This window comes from Maylandia zebra, linkage group LG9 (assembly GCF_041146795.1).
Source record: "Maylandia zebra isolate NMK-2024a linkage group LG9, Mzebra_GT3a, whole genome shotgun sequence".
NCBI lineage: Eukaryota > Metazoa > Chordata > Actinopteri > Cichliformes > Cichlidae > Maylandia > Maylandia zebra.
In genome coordinates, this window is record NC_135175.1 from 22,795,850 (window position 1) to 22,818,923 (window position 23,074).

The 23,074-nt window shown below is 42.0% G+C and overlaps 1 protein-coding gene across 20 annotated transcripts in view; it reads right to left on the bottom strand.

Moving 5' to 3' along the window:
* Nucleotides 1-23,074, bottom strand: part of kiaa1217 (KIAA1217 ortholog) — a 129,636-nt gene that overhangs the window by 6,430 nt on the left and 100,132 nt on the right. For 9 of the 20 annotated variants that reach the window (XM_076888187.1, XM_023155508.3, XM_004546802.6 and 6 more), the window contains exons 3-18: nucleotides 22,046-22,126; nucleotides 20,805-21,000; nucleotides 17,642-17,840; nucleotides 16,264-16,357; nucleotides 11,412-12,202; nucleotides 9,780-9,884; nucleotides 9,206-9,255; nucleotides 6,758-6,897; nucleotides 6,418-6,593; nucleotides 3,536-3,666; nucleotides 3,164-3,311; nucleotides 2,061-2,544; nucleotides 1,652-1,847; nucleotides 1,271-1,560; nucleotides 838-981; nucleotides 402-524 (exon numbers count right to left, since the gene is read on the bottom strand). In XM_076888187.1, the coding sequence (XP_076744302.1) occupies nucleotides 402-524; nucleotides 838-981; nucleotides 1,271-1,560; nucleotides 1,652-1,847; nucleotides 2,061-2,544; nucleotides 3,164-3,311; nucleotides 3,536-3,666; nucleotides 6,418-6,593; nucleotides 6,758-6,897; nucleotides 9,206-9,255; nucleotides 9,780-9,884; nucleotides 11,412-12,202; nucleotides 16,264-16,357; nucleotides 17,642-17,840; nucleotides 20,805-21,000; nucleotides 22,046-22,126 (3,348 nt within the window). Of the gene's footprint in view, nucleotides 1-401; nucleotides 525-837; nucleotides 982-1,270; nucleotides 1,561-1,651; nucleotides 1,848-2,060; nucleotides 2,545-3,163; nucleotides 3,312-3,535; nucleotides 3,667-6,417; nucleotides 6,594-6,757; nucleotides 6,898-9,205; nucleotides 9,256-9,779; nucleotides 9,885-11,411; nucleotides 12,203-16,263; nucleotides 16,358-17,641; nucleotides 17,841-19,765; nucleotides 19,905-20,804; nucleotides 21,001-22,045; nucleotides 22,127-23,074 lie in introns of those variants that run through there. The other 11 variants (XM_004546800.6, XM_023155511.3, XM_004546806.6 and 8 more) reach the window with 6 other exon arrangements.

Consider the following 23,074-nt stretch of genomic DNA (forward strand, 5'->3'; position numbering starts at 1 on the left):
AATTGTCAAATGTCATTAAAGAAAGACACGAGACGATTTAATAGCATGTAAGGTACAGTGCTGAGGTTTTTATTGATTTGGATGAAAAGACAAGTGAGAGTTCTGAAACACATCATAGTCTAGACCAGGCATACAGAAGACACAGCATCTTTTCAGAAGCTCAATTTTATGCAGACTTAATCCTGAAAAAAAAAAAATTAAAGCTCTGATATCCAGCAGGATCAAAAGAGGGAGGAAAACTCAGGCAGCAAGGAAAGGAAGCTTTGTGGAGGCAGCTGCTACAGGTTTCTCTCGAGCAAAAGCAAGAGCAGAGGAGTGTTAAGACACAGCCATTGATTGTTTTATACAGTTGGCAAAGGCAGGCAGTTAGCTGGGCAGCTGCACCGGGACATATATTTTACCTTTTTCTCTTTGAGGGGTAATAAAGCCCCCGGTCTTAGCTCTCTGATTTGTGGTTCAATTCGAGCGGTGGGCTCTACCAAATTTTTCACCCCTACATCCTTAACTGTGCACTTCTGGAAAACCTGAAGAGTGGAGAAAGGTGAGGGGAACAACGGGACAAGGGTTTTGAGGAGCATCTTCACAACTGCACAGCTGTAAAACGCCACAAGTGCAGTAAAGTTCAATGAAAGTTATTTCGTTGGCAGCTGTCAGCACCCATCCTTTGCCACTTCCAAGGAAGTCACCCACCACAGGAAAAAATGATAAGCAACCCACTCCCACAACGCAGAAATCAATCAAATCCAGCATCCTAATTTCCATATGTCGGTTAAATTGATTGTATTTGCGCATGTTTGAAAGGAGCGTGTGAGTGTGCGTGTTGTATATGGATCTAACCTGGAGCTCTGCCATGATCTTGTCCCCTTCATCTTCCTCTTCTCTCGTAACCAGGGGGGGAGTGGCTGGCTTCGGCTTGGTCTCCGGTGCAACCTTGGTGGGCTTGGGTTGGGGAGAGGGAGGTGGGGCCTCCTCTTCGCCCTCCTGTGAGAAATAATGTGAGGGAAATTATTCTTGTATTTTTAACAAGCAGCAAAGTTTGTGGAAATGAAAATGGATACTGCATTCATGTTGGATGAGCGTAAAGACAGAGTTAAACAGTATCTCTCCTGAAAATGGCAACCTTTACACTTTGGAGAAAGCCTAAATAGCTCTTTCCCCTTTTCTTCCAGTTTTAATGCAGTGGCTTAACTAAACCCCACTTGGCTCTACGCTTAGCGCACAGACACAAGAATGGTTTTCTTTACTCTCTCCAACCTTTTAAAGCACCAACCTGAGTCGAGACAGACTCCTTCCTGTTGGTGTAGACGACCTCACCAGAGCGTGTAGTGGTCATGCCTGAGCTGGAGCTGGGGTAGGTTTTCCTTGGCGGAGGCGGTGGTGGGGACTTGTTTGGCTTTTCAGACCCCTGTTTTGTCAAACTTTCAGTGGCTGCTGGCTTGATGGCAGTTTTGGAGAGTTTCTCTAGTGCTGGCTTGGCAGATTTCTCCACCAGAGGCTTAGGGAGTTTCTCGGACCCCTTCTTTGCTGGTTTGTCTGATTGAGGGCCTGACTGGGGCTCTTCTGTCATACAGGGCAATAGGAAACAACATTAAGGTGTGTAGATAAAGCAAAAAAAGAAGTTGTTTAAGTTACATTTGTGTGTGATTTCTACCTGATGGTAGCTCAACAGGGTTGTGAATGTCTTCTTCTACAATACCAGCAGCAGGCAGTGCTGTGTTCTCTTCCACCTCTAGACTTGGAATTCCCTTCATCATGTTTGCCTGAGCCTCTTGTAGGATCTTCTCAAACTCTTTTCCATCATAATGACCCATATTCTGCCTCCTCTCTTCCCACTCTTTCTCTGCCGCCTGGACAGTGCAGACAAAAAAACATACCAAATAGTCAGAGAAAGTTTACGGCTGTCAGAAGTGCAAACTAAATGAGGGACTATTATTTCTAAACAAAAACAATACATTAAATACATTAGAGATTTTCAGGACACTCATAAAATAAACTGAGTATTAGCACGGCTAATGTCAGCATATACACGTAAATGAAAATTACAAGGTGGGTAAACATACCTTTATGGAAACAGCTCTGCTTTTGTTCTTTTCCTTACTGCTCTGAAGCTCTTCTATCACAAGATCCTGGCTGGCTGTTCCATTACTGTTCCCATGAGTCTTTTTGTAGCGGGTGGGACTCGGTGGATCTGTGTCAACCGCTTTGGGAGCCTCACGGTCTTGACTCTTGCTAAGGTTGGGACTGGAGATATGAGTGGGGCTAGGTGTGGCTGGGGGACTAGGTTGAGATGTCAAAGCCGCAGATTGCTGGGACTGCTGAATGTGGACCGGGGAGCTCTGGACATGATGGATGACCACCGGGGATGAAGGCATCACCTCGGATTTGATGGTGGAGCTCTGAGGCTCTAGCGGGGCTGAGGTTGAGTCAGGTTGGCCTGGTGCTGGAGAAACATCTGCAGGGGTGTCTACTGCTACTGCGGGGCTGTTGTCCACTGTGGCATTACTGGAAAGCTCAGGCCCTTTCTGAGAAAACTCAGTAGCACACCTACAGAGGGAAGGGAAACAATAAGAAATACACATCATACAGAAACACTGGCGAAAGAAATGTTTGCGCAACAACGCTCAGAAATTTGTATTCGCAAGTTATGGTCTTTTAAAACTGTTATTAGGACTATACTACATCAAATCTTGCTGTAAAGTAGACAAATAATACTACATATTTAATGACATGAGGGATAAACCATCACAAAATCTATAATGCAACAGGTGGGTTTGGCAACAGGGCATATTTTTGGTTAAAAAAAAAAAACAGAGGGAGAGCAAGAGAAAAGTCAAGAGCCAGTTTGGCATCTGTATTAAAATGGAAATTAGGTGCTGCATTGCCCACCAAATTAATTCACTTATCGGTTGCGTGAAGGTGATGGAAGTAAATCTGGACGCCAAAGCCATCTGTCCGCACAGAATGACCTCTTTGATGGGATGAAGGCTGGCTTGCCACTATAATCAAACGGTACAATCTCCCACATCATAGACCCCATCGAGGAGCCCCGCAAAGTGCTTTTTGTTTTCATCTTCAATTCCCCCTCTCGCACTCAGCTCCCATACTCCAACACATCTTCTCATTTTTCCCTGCTTTATCTTTTCATTCTCCATTTCCCCCCTACCTTCTCAGGCTGCTGAGTGTGTCGGTCAAGCTCTTCACCCTTTTCAGCATACTGTCCAATTTGTGGGGCTCTTCTTTCAAAAACTTGACAGCTTCTACTTCCACCCTGAGCACAGCCCGCATTCTGGCTTGAAGGGCTGGGAACTCTCCTGATGAAATTTAAACAGAGAGGAAAAAAATTGTAAAATACTCCTATTTTAGAATATTTCTGCTCATAATCCTTTTCTCTTTAATTGAGAAATGTTAATTACAATGTGATTTTTTGTGAAAAATTGCTTGTATTTGGCATGGATTTTTGCTGCGCAAACCTGAATGATAATGCAAGTATACTGGAGTAATGAACATTAATGTGATGGGAAGGCAGTCACCATACCTTTAAGCCCTGCCAGAGATTCTCCCACCTTCCTCAGGGTTACGGCTCCCTCTTCCACATCTTTTAGGGTCACTGCTCTGTGTGTTGTGGCTGAGTCATTCTGCAGAGAACCTACATACTGTTCCAGCTCGCTGCAGAAAAAAAGGGAAAGTAATTTAGAGTTGAGTGACTTTAAAAAAAAAAAACTGCCTGACAAATTCACTCACTGGCCACTTTGATAGGTACACCTGTTCGTATCTGCAAATATCTAATCAGCCAATCGCGTTGCAGCATGTAGACATGGTCAAGATGACCTGCTGCAGTTCAAATTGAGCACCAGGGCGGGGAAAAAAGGTGATATAAATGAATCTGAATGTGGCGTGGTTGTTAGTACCAAACAGCCTGGGTTGAATATTTCAGAAACTGTTGATCTACTGAGATTTTCCCACACAGCTTTCTCTACGGGTTACAGAAAATAGTCTGAAAATGAGAAAATATCCAGTAAGTGGCAGTTATCTGGGCGAAAATGCCTGAAGATGCCAGAAGTCAAAGGAGAATGGCCAATCTGCTTTGAACTGATAGGAAGGCAACAATAACTCAAATAACCACTCACTGCGACCAAGATATACACAACAGTATCTCAGGAAGCCTCCTGTCAGCTAAGAACAGCAGAATTATGCTACAATTGGCACAGCCTCACCAAAATTAAGAGAATAGAAGAGTAAAACAAAAAAACAAAACAAAAAAAACAATCCCTGGTCTGATAAGTCTCAGTTTCTGCTTAGACATTCAGATATTAGGGTTAGAACTGGGCATAAACAACATGGATCTATTCTGCTTTGTATCAGTGGTTCACGTGGTTTAATTTCATAGAATAGTATAAGCACCTTACTACAAATTGAGCACTGCTTAAACGCCACAGGCTACCTGACTATTGTTACTGACCATGTCTATCCCTTTATGACCACAGTGTACCCATCATGTGATGATTGCTTCCAGCAGGATAACACACCATGTCACAAAGCTCAAATCATCTCCAGCTGGGTTCTTACACGACAATGAGTTTTCTGTACTCAGTCTCTAGACCTCAATGCATTAGAGCACCTGTGAGATGTGGTGAAATGGGAGATTCTCAGAAACTGTGTGATGCTATCATGCCATTATGGCCCAAAATTGGCATCTAATGAGTGTATACTTGAAAAACAAAACAAACAAGCCAAAAAACCCTGCATAAACAGGCTCTTATTATGATTGTTTGCACTGTATAAACACCAGGGGGCAAGATACAATCATGTTTCTTAAAGATCATAAGCCAAAACTGGGGAAAGGTAGGAAAAGTCTCTGGAATTGATGCATGAAAAGCAATAGTGCATATGATATGTAAAATTCATATTTTAAGCTGCGAATAAACATCTTAACTGTGCAGTCCTCTTTCCTGTCTACACTATATTGCTTAATCTAGACTGGATCTGGTCTTATCCCAAACCCCCAAATATTTACACACTGAATGAGGGCTTATTTGTGAGAAAGCACTTCCTCACATAGAAATCATATCACCCTGCCTGAGAGCCATCCCGGTGCTAGAGAAAGCTGGCTGTTCCAAAGGGAAATGTGCTGTATGATAACATTGTCTGCAGTGTTGGATTGCATGAGAGGGAGCTAAAATCACATTTCATTGTGGCCAGGTACCCTTGAGAAACACTCTTTTATAGGAGTCCCCTGAAGGGATTAGGAAAGGCAACAAGGAGACAGTGTGTTAAATGCCCTTCTATGCAAAGGCTTTTTGGTAGTGAGAATGATGGAGTTTTCCTTTTTTATGAAGCCTCCACCAGAACAAAAATACTGTTTGTTCAATAATGTATCCCTCTGTTTGCCAGGGTATAGGAGGCAGCCTTTAAAGACCACTTGCGTTGCATTTGCATGAGGAATTTGGCACTTTTCTTACTTCCTTTCATAATTCTTTCTCGTGAACTGAAACGGGCAGTATGGGACACCAAGAATTCCACTTAAGGCGAAAATAGCTTCAAATACTGCAGTTGTTCAGCTTTCATCCACTGAAAATGACCACTGTCAGATTTAATACGTTTTTTTTTATTTTTCTGTGTGACTTCATTAAGGTTTTCCTGTGTTTTTATGGTATGACTTTCCATATTTTAAGGGGTGAGTTTTAAAAAAAGGTTACAAAATATGGTCTGATAGATTGAATTCTCTCAAGAGGGCAGCAGTTTTGACACCACGCACTCCAAATGGTTCTAAAGCCAAGCAGCTCTAATTGCCATGCCTTATTTAAGGGGCCAGGAGCTGTGTTTTGCTGACTCACAAATGGCTGCATACCAAGTGTAACAAAGGGCTTAACACAGCTTCAGTGCCCCGACTTCCTCCTGTTCATTTCCCAGAATCCAAGAACTGCTATGATTGTGTTTATTGGAGCATATGTTCGCCGCTGTCTAGCAAGACAACACTGTTTGACCTTGTCTGTAAACATCCAAATAAAAAGGATTCAATTACTGCTCCCTGTTGGCAAGACGAGGCGAATGAATTCAAATAAGAGCAGGGCGGTGAGTAATTACTCCACAGTTGAGTCCATTGTTTTAGACCGCTGTCTCTGAGAGGCAGGCGTAGCTTGCCTGCATAAACCTGTGGGCTGTAATTTAGAGGGTGATGGCTTGTCAAAGCGTTTAGGATTGAATGGCTCAGGTGAGCTGATAACAGCGAAGCCTTTTGGGGGCTTCCTATAAACAAAGGCACAGCAAATGTAGTTGCAGATATGTGCACTACATCAACTGTCAGACTTTTGAAAAACTTTGTTGAATGCAAACAAACGTGTCTATCCATTTTAGACACAATTTAAACAAAACAGCATGTGTTGTGTTGGGTAATGAGCGAGTCCTGAGCAGTCTTACCTGAGCTGTGTGAGGACACGCTCCTCCAGACCCAAGTACTTGTGCCTGTCCTCTTCTACCACAGCTCTCTGTCGCTGAACAGGGTCCTCCATACGCCGCATTGCTTCTGCAAGTTTAATACTGATTTCCTGCTCTGCCCGCTTCAGCTGCACCCGTAATGCCTCCTGATTCTGGAGCTGAAGTGATGTACATAGCAAAGTGAAAGTTATTAGAGGACCTGGACTAGTAAACCGAGATATATGGCTTTTTGGGTATCTCACTTAATCACATGCATATACACAGCTGGAAATGTGAACAAACGCAACAGTTTAATTTAATTAAAATGGAGACAAAGTCTTGCCTGCAGCTGCCTCATCTGATGCAGTTGCATCCTGAGGTCAGAAACATTCTTCCTGAACTGCAGGAGGTTTACTTTGAGCGGAACTGAGCCCTTGTCTGGTGGGCTTGCACTGTTCTTGGGAGACAAGACCGGAGAACCACCTGGACCAAGAGAAGAAGAAAAAAACCCACACAGCACAGCTTAAGTTTGTTTTCTGAAAATTACGAGCCATATGTACATACTAAAACCTTTGAAATCAAAGCTCATAATTACTCTTATCAACTGTAAAAATTCTAGTAAACATTATTAGGGAGGCTTTAAAGTGTATAATTTTTTTTCCTTTTTCAAGCACTCACTCTGCTTATTAGCAGGCAGATTGTAAATGCCCGTAAACACACTTTTTCTGACCTAATGTCCCAAATGTTCAGCAAAGATTTCTTCTAATTTTTGTGGCATCATTTCTACTTCATTTGTACTATAGATATGTTAACACTCTTATTAGTTGCAGCTGGAAATGGCTGTCAACTAATTATTTCAGTCACTGCTAAAGATGAAGAACAGGCTGAAACCATGGAAACCAAAGTAACTTACATCCATGGTGGAAGTCCCTAAATAGAAAGTAAGAGCAATATTTCAAACTGCACCATGAGATTGAAATGTAATGACCCTATAGAACTACACGTTCAGTCACAACAGACGACATTGGTTTTGTCAAACACAGCATGTAAAGGAGGAGCTTGAGTGGGTTGCAAAGCAGCTTGCAATGAGCACCAACTGTAGGTGGGCTAAAGCAATTTTAATACTGCACCCCACTTGATCAGGTTACTTGGTCTTTAAGTTTTGTTTGCTAGGTTATATAGTTAGGGTGTTTGTTTTAGTATTTATGTTCTCCTGGTTCTTATCTAGGGGCTTTGTTGTTTAGTTGTTAACACATTTGCCTTACAAAAGTCTTAAAAGATCAAGCCTGGGAGGAAACACAAATCCAGCCTCGGGGTTTCACAGGCTAGTACCGATAACAAGCCTGGATAAATGGGAGGGCATATTCATTTGCTGTGGTGACCCCTTGGGAAATAACAGCTGAAATTACCTCATCTTCTAGCTCTTATCTATACACAGATGTGCTTCCATTTTTTTTTTCTTCTAACATATATGAATGCCATCAGGGACTGCAGTTACAGGATCCAAGTGCTCATCTTAATTATCGTGCATTGTCCTTTTTAAATAAACCTGAAACTAGTGATGAGGATATCAGCAGAGGTGTCAGCTGATGTGGGATGACAGTGAGGTCAGCTGAGCTTGACTTTGTGTCCTGTGTAGCTAAATTAACACTGCATGCACTGAGTTTTACAGTAACATATCTTTTCAAAAATGTGTGTCAATTAACCTGGAATCTTAGTTCACTATATAAATAGTTGAAGTTGGGCCAATTTTCTGGTAGAGAGCAGTTTCAAGGTCTGTGTATTATCCACAGTAACTTGGAAATTCTTTCTGAAAGGACGCATTTGTGCTGTATTTTTATCAGAATTATGAAATGAATGTCTGTCTCTGTATATTTGAGGCAAATGTGAAAACCATCTGCAAGAATGGATACCACAAGAGGCAAGTACAAATTTTTTCGTGTAATTAAGAGCAGCCAATCCTTTAAACACAAAAAAATACAAAGAAAGTAGTGTCCATCCATTTTAGTTAAGAGAAACTTACCAGTGCTCCCTAAATTCTTTTTGACATATACCATGACGCAGTGAAAGAGCACACTTTTGTCTTTGTAATCCCCCAAATCTATTTACAGCGTGAACAGACCTGAACTACTGGTTACAATGTATATTTTGAAAGAAGGACACGCTGGGTGGTGACAATCAAGAAGCATGTGAGGGATTAAACGAATATCTCACGTTTTTTCATGTTAGAGGCTGTCTGGCGAGATCAAAGAAGACCCTGTAACTTTTCTGATGTTTTGAAGATTTGCTCAAACACAGCATGACAAGTAAATCCCTCTGAAAACTACATACTCCATGAAATGTTTCTTGAGACACGAGCTTAGCTTTCAAGACACATAAATAGCGTTGTGTTTGTGCTTCGCCACTGGTGAGGTTGCAGATCTTTTTATCAAGCTAAGGTCTGGCCGCAGAACGCTGCGGCGCGGAGATTGAATCGCTGAATCATCTTGGCAGGCTTGAGAAGTAATAGCATCTTGTTTTAAGTAGTGCTTTGAGGGGCTTGTGTTAGCTGCGCTGGCTCTTGTCTCTTAACTCCTATTAAACTGGATGAACTGGGTAAAGGAGTGCAAGGAAATATGAACTGATGACAAGCAAAGAAGCCTGACTTTGTTTTTCCTCCCTCCAGTGCTGTTCATTGCAGACTGCTGACTGACACTGATGTGTGGGCTTGTCTGCACATGATATTATGGCATTTATATCAACTAAAAAGAAAAAAACTCCAGAAATCCCACATAATAGAAGAGATACTAACCTGAACTATGAGCACTGTGGGCTGGAGATGATGTCTTCGGGGGTCTCTCGCTGCAGTCAGAGAGAAATTTATCTTACAAGAGTTTGTGTAACAGAAATAAACAGCACTTTGCAGCACTTTAGATTTACAGCTCGATATTAGTAAGGGCAAACAAGTTAAAATAAAGAATGATGGAGCAGACTGACAAACCAGAAAGGTTAAAATGATGTTAATGATGTTAACAAGCTTCATCATCAGTGCATACAGTAGCTACATTCAAATTCACAGCAGACATTTTAGACTAGGCGTCAAGCAAACATTTCCAAACAATATAAATAAATAAAGAAGATAAAGAGCTGAAAAGCAGCCAGATGAACAATAGTGGCCATTTATCTAGAGGGCAAAAGGCTTCGATAACAGATTCACATTCAAACCGATTTCCTTTTTAGCAGACACTATTTTACCTGAGTGTCTGATATGGCCATTATTGAAGGGATAATTTATCCTTCCTCCTCTGACTGAATCACAAGGCTTTTCTTTTGAAAAGTCCATTTCACCCGATGCCTCCACTCTGGCCTATACTGTGATTGCTTACCTTAGAGGCTCCTTGGTGCCACTAGTGTTTGGGCCCTTTAAAAGTGCATGCTGAACAAGACCAGTCAAGCTGGCAATCTGTTGTTCCATAGCCTTCATTCGTTCTCTGCAGACACATCAAAAAATTCTGCTTTCAACACCGAGGCCTATTGGATATGACAGCTGCCACTGGAGCAAATATTAGCTCAGAATGAAAACGGGAGGGTTGTAAACAGAATAATCAATCGCTTTTAATCACCTAACCATGAAACGTTTTGCCATTTTGTGAGATGATTACACAGCAGAGATTTTTCTTTTGTTTTGGAATTGATTTGCAATATGCCACAAGTAAATGTTGTCTCTGGTAAATATGAATCGTTTCTGAATTACAAATAAAACAAAAATGTAAAAACCCCAAAAGCTCGTGTCCAAATAGAATAAACAAGACGGACAACTTCTTGACAAGCCTAAGCTTGACACCCAAGGTACTCGGGTCATATTGTTTTTTTGACTGAGTCACATGTAGTGACTGCCAAAAAGAGAGTGAAAGGATTATTTGAACTGTATGACACTGCCTTAAGAAAGCCTACACTGTAGGCAGGTGAGGGAACTGGCAACAGAACTACTTTTGCTTTATAAGGCACATAAGATGTGCCTTATTTAGTGTGCTTTCATCTTGTTTTGTCATTTATTTATGTTGTCTTGCTATTTATATTTCCTGCAGAGTCTGTTTGGAGCACCCACGATTTCATTGCACATGTACAGTGACAATAAAGGGCTATTCTGTTCTATTCATAATTTATCTTGAGGCACGGGGCATGTTAAGGACACAGTGCAGACACAAAGTCTATGTGAATACAACAATGACCACAATATTTTACACGAGTATATTCTATGACACCTACAGTTTATTTTGAAAGTGAAGCATGGTACTTTCCCAATCAAATTCCTTCCCTCTTTCAGATATTCCCAGGGCATTTCTAATGGAGGTTTTGGGCTTCCCAGGTGGTCTGGCCTGATCTGCATGACTGGCCATTTCAAATACTTTTTCAACCTGGCCAGTATTTGCTTTGGGTTTCCAAGTTACACACAGAGCCCATGTACCCTCCTTTCTAGTTAAGCATTGCTAAGAGGCCAGCATCCCTCTTGCACCCTTTCTGTGTTTATGTGCTCTCAGTCTGAGAAGACAAACCTAACCCAGGTACTAAAATATCTGTTAGATTAACTGAAACTGAATAGAGTCTGTAAGGGGTGTTCTTGTTTAAATATACACTGATTAATAGAGCCTTTAGATACTATCCTGTTTCACTAGTGGTAGCTATGCCTGGGCTTACACGCTCATCAACAATATCAGCTCCAGAATTCGAGTTAGCAAGATAAGCAAGAGCTGGCTATATACACAAACCAAACTCATCAAAATGTGCTTCATGTGCAGATCTTTATGCTGAAGACAGTGAGAGGGCAGGTTATATTTATTCTTCACGCATGGATGATGAAACAGAGTCAGACCAGGTACTGGAAAGCAGCAGTTCATGGTTAGGGTGACACTGGGATGCAGAGTTAGTCCATGCTCCCATGCAATGTCTCGGTAGTTATTTTAACAACCCCCCCCCCCCAGCTACTATATGCAACACTGTGTCCTCTGCTAGCTTACCGTGTCTGATGGTCACTGGCAGCTGGGATTGGCCCCTGGAGGTCTGGAACCACAGGTGAGCCCATGCTGTTCCGTGGCTTTGTCCCAGTTACTTCTTCCTTCCTGAAGGACTGGCGCACAGGCGAGCTTCTCTCCATGGTAACACTATGAGATGGCATGCCATGAGGAGGTCCACCATGGATGTCAATCATTCGTACCTCAGTCATCCGATGAGGGGATGGCGGAGGTGTCTTAGAACCCAAAGTCGGCAGCTGGCTGTTTCTGGACTTCTGCCTGTACAGAGAGGGGTGATCTATAGTGTCTGTAGGGCTAGGTCCACCATAAGAACTCGTGGAGCGGATGGAGGCACGGTGAAATCCCCCCATGGCATGCTCTGGACCATCAAGACCAGGGCTGGGGTGTGGTCCATGTGCTGCAGCAATGCCCATTCGTCCCTCTTGGAGGAGGTATGGATCTGCGTACAAGCCCTCATTCCCTCTAGAAAGAGTGTGGCTCTTTCCAGCCATATCCTCATCTGGCTTGACATCTCGTCTCTCTAGGATGGCGCTGGGACAAGGAGAGTTAGAGCGGGCCGGTGGGTTGGCATTGGAGATTCTGTCCCTTGGGATGGTGGCGCTCCCAGGTAAAGAGCCCTGCCGTGGGCCAAATGGGATTCTGGAGGGAGATGGAGGCATAGAGTGGGGCGTTGGGGGGAGTGCTGCTTGCAGTGGGTGGTGGGACGGGGGAACCATGGGAGGATGCCTTAGAGGGGGCTGGCCATCACGGCCGGCAAGTGCCATTTCACTGTGCATCTAGAAAAAAGAAAAAAAATCATAAAAACACCCCAAAAGAATGATTTAATATATATAAGTACACAAAAAGTTCCTTCTTTTAGTAGAAAATCTTAAATTAAAGATGCATATTTCTGTCAACTTCAGTTACTTCTTACTTTGTGTAGGTCTTGTAACTTTAGACTGGAGCTGCCCTTAAAACAAAAACATCTATCTATCTTACACTGTTGCTTTTCAAAGAATATATACTGTCAGCAAATTTTCCCAGAAGTAGAAAATAGTTCCTGGACACACAGCATATCACTCTAAGCCCTTGATATCGTGCCCACAGGCTTCCATATAAAACAATATTGCATGAAGAAGTAAAGACTATTCTCCCTGTTAAAAAAAACTGCACAGTTTCTGCTTTTTGAAAGAAGGTGAGGTTAAGTGTTGCAAATGCGCTCCAGGAGATAAGACTATGGCTTTCTACCAGAGGTTCATGGAAGCCTTCGGGGTTAGACAGTACCTTGGCTATTCAGACAGACAGTATCTGTCTGTCTGAATAGCAAATACAGTCCACAGTTCTTTAGCTCAACCACCTTAAAGCTCTTTGAAGGCTAACGTGCAAAAACCTAACCTCAATTAATTGGAACACTTTTCTTGGTTAAGGGATATAGAAGAATAGTCAGTGCAAAAGTCTTAAAGGTACACAGTGTTCAGTCTTTACATTACTTTCTCTACTTTTATTTTGACACCTTGCATAAGGCAAGACTGTGTTTTGCTTAACGAATAAAAAAGAATTAAATTATTTCCTCTGCAAACAAAAAGTTACTTGATATGCAACATGCACCCTTGGCCAGCCATGCAGTGAAAGCAATAATGGAAATTTGATATCGGCTCAGAAAGAACAAGCAACAAAACAAAAGTCATTTCATTTTAGATTGGGTTTTCTTTAGTTTGTTTGTTTTTCTCTCGCTCTCTTCTTTACTGAACTAAACATGTACAAGCACATTTGAAACCTAAATTATAAACACAGACAGAATTCATGGATACACACTCTCCTAGAGGGTGTCACAAGTGGGTATGAATCGAATCTGTTTTCCAGTCTAACTTTCTATTCCCGTCAAACACACAAACTATTGTTTGTCCGACGTATGACTCACAGGTCTCACCTAAAAGTCAAGACAAGTCAAAAACGTAACGCAAAGTTTTTGTGTTTTCAGTCTCGTCATTATTTATTACTTCCCAGAGTGCCAACAAAGATTAGCACAGTGAGGTGAACAATAAAGTGGGTGTGACCCTTGTGTGTGCAAGAGTAGGTGTGAACTGGAAAACAACAAATGCACACAGAGAATACAGTAACAAAAGAGCTCAGGCTTGGCTGTGGTGACAACAGTAAAAAGAAAGAAACTTTGTAGCAGGGAAAGTTCACGCAGCAGTAAATATGACTGCAACAAGTCCGACCAAGCAGCAAAACACTAAGACTTCAGCGCAAAGAGCCACTGCTGACCGTCACAAAACCATAAAGACTTCTACTTTTTAAGGTGCACACTCTGAAGCCCTAAATAACATCTGACTGCTTTTCCAATCCCTGCAAAGCCATATAAGAACATTTTTAGCCAAAAGGCATCAGCTCTCAATCCCAAACAGATGTTGCACCTTTGAAACACCGACCAAAACATCTAAAAATATCCCTACAGTACAGAGATCTCCTTGCTTTGTGACAAAACAAAGAAGTAGAAGCTCGAAAAACAAGCACACGCGAAACCATATCAGGCAAAAAAGATGCAATTTATCTCCCAGACCTTTCTCCTTTCTCCATCAGTCTCTTAAGCTTCCAATTATGAGAGCGGCATGTCTAGTAGGAGTTAACAAAAGTTGCCTCAATCTCTTGGCCTGTCAGAGTTGGAGCGAGTTTCCCGACTAATTCACAGATGTTTCAGAGCCTCACAGCGAACAAAGCAGGCCAGATAAAGAAGAGTCGTGCTGCAATGTTTGTGAAGAAAGTTGTAAATATTTAAAGAGCTGATCGAATGGCTGAGTGTACTATGCGGATGTGCTGTAGGGCACTAAATGGTGTTGGTGAAAGAAAACACTAATTATTAGAATTGTAAGTTGACACAAGATGAGCTGTCATCTTTTTTTGGACAAAGACAAAAGAAAAAATGGTGGATTGTTTTTAGGAGAGCAAATCAGAGGCTAGCTAATAACTCAGCTACTGTTTCCAAAACATCTTCTTAACTGGTGTGTACATACTGTCTCTGTCGACAGCCACTATTGACTATACTGTATGAATTCAATGCAAAGCTTGAGGCACTATCCCATACATATATAAATATATGTATCAGTAAAGATTAATGAGTCAAACTTTTGAAATGCAATTGCAGGAGAGTTATTTGACCGCCTGAAGTTTATCAAGTTACGTGTCCATTCCTGTGTACATCTATCCAACTCGTATTATTGCAGCAGTTGTTTTTATAACCAGAGACAGCTCTATGCAAGTTTCGCTTGCCAGACATTTTCAAATCGATAGCCGAGATGACTGCAGATCTCAATTTGAATCAGATCTGAGGCCTGGCATCCCTGCAAGGCGAGGGCATTCTCTACGGCCCAAACACATGTGAGGTTCACCTTCAGTGAAACAGTGTTTGAACAGGTGCTAATTAAGCCCTAGCGACACCCTTTTTTTCCTTTGTGCAGCCAATTTTCTATTTCCTCAATAAAAGAGGTTGAATTTTTAACACTGCCAAGAATAGAGAGGCTGATAAATATTACGTTGAAAACTGTGTTGAGTCTTAGAGCTTTTCAATATGTTTGTAAAGGAAGGGAAGTTTGCCAACAGCTTAACAGCTTGCTTGATGCGGAGCACGTTCATCAACCTCTGTTGTTGTATTTAAATAAAGCGACTTGACTGCAATAGAAGCAAACTCTCGAGTGGGAATCAATAAATGGCATTTTAGGTAGTTTTCTGTAGTGTTTACACTTAAAACACCACCCCACAGCCATCCTCTGTATCTGGGTCAGCTGCTGCTGGGTTAAAAAATGACGGCAACAATCTTTTTCTTTATGTTAGCATTGCACTGTGTTTGCATAGGAACCTTTAAGAAGTTGCTTCATACATTTCAGTTCATCGAGTTCCAAGCTCTTTTTTTAACACCTGCAGTTTCGACGAGAACCAGAATTTCAACAACAGAAAAAAAAAAAAAAAAAGTTGGGGAAAAACTTCTCTACACAATTGGAGTTTTTCTGCTGATGTACTTTGAAACTTTTAAGCTCTCAAAGTAAGATCCCCCTTTTCACTTTTTCAGTATCTTATTTAGCCATCTTTTTTTTTTTTTTTTTGAAGAGCCGTCTTTTATTCGCCTCCCTTTGAAGGACCCGATTGGAGAAAGTCAGCAACTTGCCTGTCAGCAGCAAAGAATAAAAAAGAATTTCTGCAGCACCTCAATGTCACTGTGGCATCTGAATGAAGAGCTCTTAAAACCATCACCTTAGCTGCCTCATCACTCCTTTAAACTTAACCAATTTCACTTTAAACTTAGGTGACCATACGCAGCACTGCATGTAGTGTTAGTATAGCGGGGGTTAATATTTAAAGCAAAGCAATTGTGCCAAAATGCTAACTGTAACTGGCAGACGGACAAAGCGAGGACAGATGACTGGTCAGGGCAGATTAGAGGAGCGGATCTGAGGAGGAACAGTAGACGAAAAAAAAAGGCTCTTTGGGGGTTTTAGTTTGTTACATCAGCAGGAAATAAACAAGATAGAATCAGAATAAAAGAAAAGAGATTAGAGCAGATATTGGGAGGAAGAATTCAGAGAGGAAATAGTCCTGAGAGCTGAGTCCAATTGTCCCTTAAACAAGTCGCACCAGAGCGTGTAGAGGACGGCCAAACGCAGGCCCCTGGGAGAACAATACAAGACCCCCTCTGAAGAGATTAACAAGAGGCAGGGGGACATTCCTTCCCTTTACTGCATACAAGATGTGAGAAACCGGAGACCGGGCTCGCTATTCTATCTGCAGCAAATCTTTTCTCTACTCAGCTGCCGCTTTTAATGAGACAATTTCACTGCTGTGCTGTGGACAGTAAAGTACTCACCCTGACATCGCCATTGGTAGGTCGGGGTCCATGGTTGAATGCCTGTGCTGGATCTTTGTGGTAAACCTTCAGGCAGGAGTGGTCTGTGATGTTCCTGTAGGAGGAAGAGGTGCTCAGTGGTAAGAATTTAGCCCAGATATCGCCATCAGACAGCGGCCGATCCTGCCTCAGTCGGGTTCTCTGCAACAGCCCCACCAAGGGCACATACCCCGACAGAGGCTCTGACTGTTCGCTATTACCTGACATTCTCTCTAAATATTCAAAATCCATAAAAATATTAACTAATACTATCTTGCTACATGAACTGAGAGCACACCTGCTGTTTCATGTCCTGGGCTCAATTTAACTATGGCATTATGGTCGCCCGTACAGCCCTTAAGCTATGACGAGACAATTTTTTTTACAGCCCTGATAAAATATTACTCACAAAGTACACATTGCACTTGAGCAGGAGCTCTGCAGGCAAAGGGCAAAGTTCGTATGCCTTCAAGAGTAAAGCCTTTCCTTCTGAAAAACAACTACAACAAATGGCTGCCTGCTTTCTCAGAAGACAGAATCTGCTGTATTACTGATAAGACATGCAGGTGAATATCAAAGTAGGATAGTACTGGTATGTATGTTTATAAATGAAGCAATGAGAGCTTTTAAAAAAAAAAAAGCAAATATTTCTTAAAGATTTGCAAAGTCAAATTTTTTCATTAAGACTGGCAACAACCACCAGGAAAGGTATCAAAGTCAGCTAAAAGTAAACCTTAGTTTGTTTACAGTTAATGCTCTTTTTTTTTTAAACTTTCTCTTTAACATTGAAGGAAAGTGGAAGTGAGCCCATTTCCTGACCAGTGACATTTCCTGTTCAGGGAGAGCTGAAGAAGGAAGAGGATGGAAAGTGTTCACAGTGGGTAAATGGAAATAGGTCTATCCGATATCCTCACATTGTTCCATAATGATGTTTGTACAGGATCAACATTGCATCTGACCAATCACATTGTTATGATGTCATAGCTTTGTGACTTGGGGAAGAAAACTGCCGATGTCCACTCAGGAAAAACATCCAAAAAGGGGGCGGTTAGGGTCAGGGTTAGGTTTGAGGGTTAGGATGTGTCGTGGTTTGGGTTAGGGTTACGGGACTATAGTTACGGTTATGGTTAAGGGGTTATGGTTTGGTGTGTTGTGTGACGCTGTTTCTATGTCATAAAACTTTGACATCACGTGTGATTGGTCACTTGCAACATTAGTTATATCGATCCAAGAGCAACACCAACACGACAATATCAGATCGACCTAAGGAAATAATAAACACAGTATGCGATGGCAAATACATGCTCCCGATCCGTTTCTGTTACCATGTTTATCACATGCAAACACAGTGCATCTTTACCTGACATCAGCAAGTTCGTAATACACGTTCCTCATGTCGTCTTTGACGTACACGGCAACACTGGGTGACTCCAACATCTTCATGTTGAGCTGCTGCGGGAAGGCACTGACAAAGAGAGCTCTGATTGTGTCAATGCTGGTGATCTCATTGGGCATGCGAATCTGTTTGGTCTCGTCTCCGTACTGCAGGTACAGTACACCTAAAGGCAGGAAGCAGGGAGACTTGGTGATTAGTCCTTTCAAATGTTTCCCGTGACTAAGACAGTCCTATTTGAATTCCATAACTTGCATTAGCAGTGACGCATTGTTTCACTCCCATATGTTTTCTAAAGGCCTGAAGAATTTCAGCCCTGCACGCAGTGTTAATCTGTCAAGACAAATAGAACATTTCACGCAGTTCACTGAAATTGTGTCGGTGTTATTTCAATTACAAACCAGTGGTCTGCTTTTACTGTTGAGCTACTGTATAGAGTACTGACTGTGCAAGAATGCTCAATATATTGCAGTAAAATCATTGGGCTTATGTTATTTCATGTTAGTGCAGTAAACAATGCCAAAACTGTGGTGGTTAAACAAAAACGGACGCTTGTAGAAGTTTGGGTTGGTTTAAAAACCCTTCAATGGTGAAAAAAAAAAAATTAAATAAAACATCTAACAGCATAATTCCAGCCTTGTAAAAAGAGTTGGCAAGGGCCCATGTGACACGTCTGGTCATGGCCGCTCAGTGCAGATTACTGGCCGGACTCAAATTTTCAAAAGTTCCCGGTGTTTTTTTTCTTCTTTATTTTGTTTTGGTGCAATTTGGATCAACTCCTGCACAGTCCCGAACGGATAAGAGAGTCTGAATTGGGCTTCAGCATTTATTCTCAGTTGAACTGTGGCTTGGAAAGCATCAAAAACAAAAGTGCATGAATGTAATCATGTTGTGTGCAGGCTTTTGCTAAATATTTGTAATGCACTGCGCTGAATCTTTTGCTTATCACTTGCACAGGATAAATTATTTGGTACAGGCAGTGAGCTTGGGGGTGGGGTCAGGAAGAGAGGACAAAACTAGGGGTGGATCAGTACAAGTTGTGCATCAAACAGACCAAAGCTTGAACCTCTGAACCCTGGGTGTGGCATTTGTACTGTGCTTTAGAAAAACAGATGGCTCTTGAACAAAATTTATGGCCACGCCTACAGAGCAGTTGTATAAACAGTGCTGGGGGGGGAGACAGAAAAAAAACATTTCTATTTTCAATCTGCGATTCATTACCTCAAACGGCTTTGTGCTGATCTTCACAGGCAATCAGTGGCAACAATAGAACGTAATGAAATGATCAAAGCAGTTCAATCAGCTCGTGTTGTTGTTTTGCTCATATTTCATAAGAAATCATCCAAAATGTCACATTTCATTAGCTGCAGAGGCAAAATTGTCACTTGTGCATTTGTGCACTGGAAATAACTTGCTTTAAGGAGAGGAGGGTTTGGTTTTACTTGGTGTAACCCCATAAAAGGAGCTAGCCAGTAAAAGCTACCAGATGTTGGTGAAATATTATACAAGATCCTACATGCACCACGAGACAGAGTGAGACAGAGAGTGAGAGAGAGAGAGAGGGCAAATCCAGGAAATAAAATTGCTGAGTCTATCCGTTGCTTTCTCTCTCTGGTCTGTCTGGGTTCCTGTGTTGGAAAAACTTAACAAAGTGCCCATTTGCAGAATAAATTCATCTTTCCCCTGAGAGCTGTTACGTTAACGGCCGTGTAGTTTTCATCCAGATGTTCGCAACTAGGGCGAAAGAATTTGATGACAAAGCACCATTGATTGAGATTGCATCGTGCACACCTCTGTACTCTTATTTGCTATGACAAAGTTGAATAGCTCAGTTTTAACAGCTGCATTCCCGAGCACCTGGTTTCACTGAGGACTGGAAACAAATAGCTAGTGGGTTTTTCTGACCAAATGGGCACAGTTTTTCCACATCTTTCCAGTAAGACACAAAAGTCTAAAACAAATAAAGTCTAGAAATATATGCTCATCGCAGCGATTGAAATGCAGCGAAAAGGCAGACGACTATAATACACCCGCAAAATGAAGAAATTCAATACACTTGATGCCACACTTAAGGATGAATTTGATACTCACGTTTGAGGTTTTAAGGAATCCCTGTTTTTCTGCTCGCTGTTAAGATGCTCTCAAAAAGCCAGAAGCTACTACACCAAAAAGACACTTAAAAGTCCCAAATGTCTGCTGGGACCAAGCGAAGCGTGTGCCTGTCTGTTTGTGTGTGTGCATGTGTGTGAGAGGCAGTGGTGGGAGGGACAGTGTTGTGAAGTGGTGCCCCCCACCTCCCCCCTTTTTTTCTCCTCCCCTTTTTCCTCACACCATAACCCCCCACTGTCTTAACACTCTGTCTTGATGTTTTTGATAGAAGGACAGAGAATGATGGGACATGTGTACGTGCATGTGTAGAAAAACTTTTCAGACAAAGCAAGAGGCACTACTGGCACGGGAAAGGAATACGACACCCTGCAGTTTCATTCATTTTCACTTTGGTCAAAAGTCTCTCAGATGCTTGCCTATTATCCCGTGGCAGACGCCTCGCCGAGTTGTAGGCTGCGCTGACGCTACACTTTGTTTGGAGAGTTTTCTAAGACTTTGCATCCCTCTCAGCCAAACACAGCCACCTAATTCTGCACAGCTCTGAGCCTTTGCTGCATATGTATGCAAATGTAGCACCGTGCACGTTGATAAGACGACCCGTTTCTAATCCTGTCAATACCACGATGGCACACTGTGGATGCTTTTCTCCTATCTTTCACTACAGAAGAAATGAATACTAATTAAAACAAAACTGTGCGCTCAGGTTGAGAAAGGAGGAAGGGTGGAGACTAGCAGACGGATGGAGTGAGAGGAACAGATTTGGACTTTTAGTGAAACAATGACATCATACTGTGGTTAGGAGCTATTACAAAGAGTTATGCCAAGGTTATGCTAAAAGAACGTGTCAAACATTACTAATGCTAGTTAATGCTGTGAGTCTTTAACAGGGCAGATACAGGAACTTCCTTATAGCAAATTTATTTGGGGATTTTGAAATAGAGCATTACAAGATTGTCAACTGAATTTTCTCAAACTAACAGAACTGCCATGAACCCAAAAACTAATATAACATCCAGCATACCTAGTGAGCGGTCCTTTGTCTGATTGGCCGATCGCACAACAGGCAGGCTGGCACGAACCCGGCTGCCACGGGTGAAGGTTGTGGGCGCTTCAGCCTCAGACATGGTGTCCAATGATTCCAGGGAGGCTAAGGACAGGTGGTCGACCTGGTCGCCGATACTGTGCTGGGTGCTGGCGCCGTGCTTTGGGCTTCTGCTCTGAAATGGGAGCACATGGAAACAACACCGTAAGAGCAATACCCTGTACACAAGTGTACACAAGATGATACTTTACATGCTTTAGTATTACATTCTCTCAAGGACACAACAAAAAAAAAATTTTTTTTCACAGTATAAGAAACTTCTTTGTGTTATCATGCATTTAGTGGAGCAGAAATAACACTTCCTGACAATGTCAGGTGTGCTGTGAGTCACACGCATTCTTTGCAAAGCGAGAAAAATAAATCTTTAATGGTGACTTTGACTGCAGCAACACACAAAAAACTATGAGTCTACTCATGCAAATGTGCAACAAAGTGTTAATACACGCACTACAGGATCTTCTGCTGCTATTAAATACACACCCACAGGTATGCATGGTTACTAAAAGTACCAACACCCTAAAAGAGTTCAAAGAGATTCCTAAAATGTTGTTCCAGAAAGAGAAATTTCTAGTAACCACTGATTAAACATCAGGACTTGTGTGATCAAAACGTGAAGATCAGTTCACTTCTCTGTAATCATATCTGCATGGCGTGGCATCCTCGAGCTAGGGATACAATAAGAAGATCTGTGACCTGACTCCTGAGCCCACTGAGCTATTGTGCGGTAAGGTAAGGTGAGCTCCACCTCAAGGGGAAAACTCTGAACACTGGGCTCTTTATGAAATTGCTCCCCTTTCTGGCAACAAAAATGGTGATGTAAAGCCATAGCAGATGAAGGCACAAGACTACCAGGCCAGGTCCTATGGGTTATCTTGAACAAGCCAGCCTGCACATGCTGCCATTATCTCACACTCATACTCGCAAGGGCAAAGAAAGAATGTACCGGTAAGCATATTAAGATAAGTGCAGTTGACAGATGTAGTTTAACCTGACAGCCAAGGCTGGCTGACAGACAGGGCAGACACTGATAGACAAGGGGGCACTTGGCTTTAGGAACATGGTCACAAAGCAGATGTTAGCGAGTGTGCGAACATGGTCACACAAACACACACTCTGACAACACTGCAGTATGATGCAGATAAGATAAAAGGCTGACTAACTCTGTGGGGCAATTGGATTTTCATCAAATACCTCTGAATGTCAAGCTCAGAGTGAAGGGAGGAGAGCATGGCCTGTAAAGACTGATGGAAGAAAAAAGAGGAGAGGAGAAAACAAAAAAGCAAAAAGCTTAGAAATGCCAGTGGGAGGTTGAAATGGAAAAGAAATGTTCATCCGACAAAACAGAAGAACCATGGCAACGAATCAATGTTGACGGCAGGCCATAGAACAGAGGAATGAGGCTAAGTGCAAAGACAGCCTAAGTGCAAAAGTTAAACATGGTCTAAAAAGTTAGATTGTATTTACTTTAAATCATCACTTTTTATATGCTTACGTTTGTTAAAATTAGCACTGACATGATAATCCTACAAATCCTACCTCTTAAAAATGTCTACAATAACATTAATTGCAGCCATTTATACAATGCCATATCCTTTAAAAAAAAGACCATTTAAGCTCATCAAACTTCACATCCCTGTGTGATGTTTGCTGAGTCAGTATGCAAGCATTTTTCTGAAGTACCGTCACAGCAGCTGGGCAAATTGGTGAGCCGCAACTCAACTTTTATAATTCCATTAAAATATGCTTATACTGCAGGACTCAGAGATTTAAAGTAATGAATAAAAATGTACTCTTATTTTGTTAATACATGACGATAGCCACTTAAATAATAATAACAATATTAAAAGAGAGGTCACACACAGTTGGGCTGTCACCTGAAACCAGTCATGTGTCTGGAATTTAATCTGACCACTGAATGATACATGACCTTATTCACTGTTGGTGGCCCTCCCACACTGCTTCTCATATGCTACTGTGTCACCCCTGGGAGTGTTGAATCATTTTGGTTTCTTCCATCACCTGTAGGTAGTAATTATGTCAGAGTGGTCTGGCAGTGTAATCCAGTGTTTTCTAAAACTACCGAAGTGGAGAAAGCGGCAGCCACATTCAGACTTTAACTTTAAGTTCCCTTAAGGATCACATTTCTGAATTTGCTGTGCGAATTGATAGCGTGGTTTCAGATGTGCTTG